Source organism: Rhea americana, unplaced genomic scaffold (assembly GCF_003343005.1).
Source record: "Rhea americana isolate MKP2758 unplaced genomic scaffold, rheAme1 scaffold_66, whole genome shotgun sequence".
Classification (NCBI taxonomy): Eukaryota; Metazoa; Chordata; class Aves; order Rheiformes; family Rheidae; genus Rhea; species Rhea americana.
Window position 1 is genome coordinate 1,765,539 of NW_028186823.1, and position 4,092 is coordinate 1,769,630.

A 4,092-nucleotide genomic window follows, 5' to 3' on the forward strand; every position below is an offset into this window, starting at 1 on the left:
AAAAAAAAAAAAAAAAAAAGTCCAAGGAAACAGTGTTTCCTCCCACAGAATGAGTGTTAAATTCTCTCTAGTGAGTCAGTGATAGCAATGACAAGCACTTGCAGGGACTTCAGTGCTTGGAAGCAGTCGGCATCGTTGCTTTACCTCACTCCTTATGCTGCTACAAGGGCAGCTTTCAATTACAGAGCTGTTACTGCAGCTGCTGGTGACAGACTCCGGGAAGGGTCAGAGCAGTTGCTCTAGCTCAAATGCTGTGCAAGATGTGCAGAGGTGTAGTAATGGAGCTGCTCACTGCAGATACGTCTGCAGTAGACGCCTTCTGACAGCTGGCGAGCTGTTGAAGGAAGCAGCAGTGTCACAGGAGTATATACAACCCATGTAATACTTCTTTCCCAGCTGACTTTATACCCTCTTTGTTCCACTAATATTGTCCCCTACTGTCACAAGGAGGAATTAACTCTAGTAATATACAGTAATGTCTTCRGAGCTAGACATATCTATCACAGACTATCACTTAAAGATTTTGGCTGTACTTGTTGCTAATAGTATATACTGGAGCATTTTAATAAAAAATGTCCCGAATAGCCAAGACTTGTGTCCAGAGCCATCTGACTATATACTCCTTGCTTTGCAGGTCTGAGCCCCACAGAGCTGCCATTTGATTGCCTGGAGAAGACCAGCCGAATGCTCAGCTCGACGTACAACACAGAAAAAGCCATCGTGAAAACGTGGCGCCACCTCGCCGAGAGCTTTGGACTGAAGCGAGATGAAATCGGTGGTATGACGGATGGCATGCAGCTCTTTGACCGCATCAGCACGGCGGGCTACAGCATCCCTGAACTGCTAACCAAACTGGTGCAAATCGAGCGGTTGGACRCCGTCGAATCTTTGTGTGCGGATATTCTGGAGTGGGCACAAGCGATGCCTGCTCCTGAGCCAGTGGCAACATCCTGACATACTGGTCCGGGATCTTCGCTGTCGCTCCGTCTGCAAGAACAGTGATTCCAGAAAGCACCATGTCAAAGACTTTGTCCAAAGACCATTGTTTCTTCTGCATAGCCGTTCCCCCACCCAAAGGGAGGCTATTGCCTTTTACTTCTACAAAAGTGAAGTTATGCCTATATGAAAACCAGAGTAGAAATCTCCCACAAAGCTTGGTAAGAACATATAATTAAACAAAATGGTTTTGTTAAACAGTTACCGATAATAAGTGGACACAAACATCCCTTTTGCAGTCTGTCTGAGTATATGTGCAGCTAACCCTGCTGATATCCTTCCTGCCTGGCTTTCAAGAAAGCTTYGCTCAATTCTATAATAGTTGCAGTTGAAAACAGTGCTACAGTTACAGTACCTTTTAATACACATTAGGCACTTACATTTCTATCAGTTCTAATACACTTAAATATGTAACCAGTTTAATTCCATATTTACRATGGATTTGCTGAATCTAGAAGTATGTGCATAAGTGTATATAAACAGTCCTCAGATTAACTCATTATACTGTATGAAAAAAGCTTCAACATAATTTACAGATAGAAATGCTTCAAATCACTATATATGATGCATGTACATGCACTCTTGGTCCAAACAGACATTTCAGAAATTATAAATTCAAACTACTAACTTACTGAGGATATGCTGGTTAGGAAATGGGCAGTAAAAGTTGGCGGTGACTACTTGTAAGTAGAGAGCAACATATTTTTCCCTTCTTTGCCATTACAAAAAAGAAGCAACAAAAGAACTTGTCCACCACAGTGAAAAATATGTATTCCAGTAGCGATATCTATATATCCAATTATTTTTTAAGCAGAGGAATTCCAGACAACGATGGTGTGCATTCTACATTGAGAACAAACAAAAAAAAAAGTAGGTTTCTTTAGCAACACTTGGAATATATAGAAAAAGAGGTTKTTTGAAATACTCTTCTCTTGTAAATGTAGAACATGAGCATAGACTCCACAGTGAGGTGAAGAATAATTCCTCTAGAAGCTAAAGCCTTACTGTGTGTTTGTGCATGACAAAAATATACCTTATTTTTTCCTATTAACTAATCTCTAATTTTTTAAGGTAAAAGTTCCTGAAAAATTGTACAGACCACAAGTCAGTAGCTGTTACCAAACCTATTCACTTAATTTATAACTAAAATGAGCAAAGACAGATTTCAGCAAGTGCAGCCACTAAATTAAACTAAATTACAAAGCAATACTGTAAGTTCCAAATTGCATGACTGAACAAAATGTTATAAAAATATCYATTATAACTCTGAAGTTAACTAGTATTCTATTACTTAGAAACTAGACCCTACCTATGATAGTATCATAATTACATGCAGAACATTTAATATCACCATTTAATGCCTATATTTACTGACATTTTCAGCACTTGTTTTGTATAGCAGAGAAAGTACATACTGTATGACAGAAAACTTATCCTTYTCATCTTTATTTTTTCACCATTTCTTCTGTATTATAACACATTYGTCATCCATATGCATATGCCAAATTTGATTATCATTTTGCCTTTTCTTTAAAGGWAGCAGCAAGCTGCATATATTTGAAGACTGAGCTTGCTAATTGATAMTTAAAACAAGAATGGAATTCTTTCTATCTTGAAGTCAATGACAAACTCACATGAACTTCAACAGGCTTCAGTAAGATTTCTAGACTTGCTGACGCTTCTGCAATCTTCAACAAGATTTCCAAGACCATAAAGTAGCAGTTTTAATCCTTTACTGAGAAAATATAGAAAAGGGGAAAAAGAAAATTGGAAGATGCTATTTTCCATGTGCTAGTGTGTAACTGCAGTGTTACTCCTATATTTCATGTTTCATGTAATAGTACATACAATTTATTTCTTTAAAAGATGACACAGGAATCCCCTTTTTTTATGTTTATTGGGCCTTGAAATGTTAGGGTCTTGAAATTAATGGTGCCAATGTGAACATAGACTATTTAACGTTATTTTATTTAGTATACAGTATTGTTATTATTACACAAAAGATGTACAGGAGTAAAAAAAAAAAAATCTGTAGATCTTGCCAAAGGCTTACTTTCTAATAAATTTGTTTAATGCTGTATATATAACTTATTATATTGTAAAATATGAACATAAAATATCCTAATAAAAGAAAGAGGTCAGAGTCGTATTAGCCATTTCTTCAATTAAATTATATATTGTCTTATAAATCAGTAATTAAATAAGCTACACAGTGGCTGGTAGGCACATTTCTGTGGTACAGGAGTGTCTGGGCAACATACATGAAGGAACTTTTACATTTCAGTAGGATGTCTGCCTTCAGAAACTCGGAAGCAGAAATCTTCCTTTCTCAGAACAGTTTTGTTTCAATATTTCAGCTTCTAGGTACTAGGAAAATACCAAACTCCTAACAACTCCTTAGAGCAACTGTTTGCAAATTATGTATGTATTGAGAGCTGGTATGAATTGTGAGACTAATGAGTAATCCAACAATAGCAATACTCTCTAACATATTGCCATTTTGTGTTCCTAAATTAGCAGTACTTCATCACATTATCAGAGACCTTATCYGGAAGCTTTCACGGCATGACAAAATAATTATATTCATTCAATCTTATGCTCTGCTGTTGAGACTGCTAATAGATTGCCAGCAGGCACCACAAAAACAGAGCTGGAAGCTGTGCTTCCCCCAGACGCTGCCGACTGAGCTAAAACTTTCCAAGCATTTCACACTGATCAAACATTTTCTAAACAGAAGGAATACTTTCTTGTTTTTTTAAAAAAAGAGTTTTGAGTTTTGTTTATTCAGATTCATTTGTTGGTTCCACCTCTATGAACACATTCTTGCTCTGTGAAAGGCTGAAGAAGAGAATACTCAAGAAGCTGCAACAAATGCTTTGAGTCTGCCAGACATTTGAAAGGAAATGATGTTCTGAGTTTTACTTTATCATTTTCTTCCTCCCTGAATGATTTATGCAGGAATTCACTCAGCATGAAAGTACACTCCAACACATATTGCTACGTCTAAGCAAGTAGTTTGAGCTGAATGGCTTCAGCATTCTCTACTTGAATGTGCTCATGGCCAATCCTTCAAGTGGGAAACTGGCTTTGTAGGCT

At 37.2% G+C, this 4,092-nt stretch overlaps 1 protein-coding gene across 2 annotated transcripts in view; it reads left to right on the forward strand.

Moving 5' to 3' along the window:
* EDAR (ectodysplasin A receptor) overlaps nucleotides 1-2,426 on the forward strand; it is a 64,790-nt gene extending 62,364 nt beyond the window's left edge. For both annotated transcript variants that reach the window (XM_085320816.1, XM_085320817.1), the window contains exon 12: nucleotides 635-2,426. In XM_085320816.1, coding sequence (XP_085176942.1) covers nucleotides 635-954 — 320 coding nt within the window. In that variant the 3' untranslated portion in view covers nucleotides 955-2,426. The remainder of the gene's footprint in view (nucleotides 1-634) is intronic.
* Nucleotides 2,427-4,092: the final 1,666 nt, after the last annotated feature.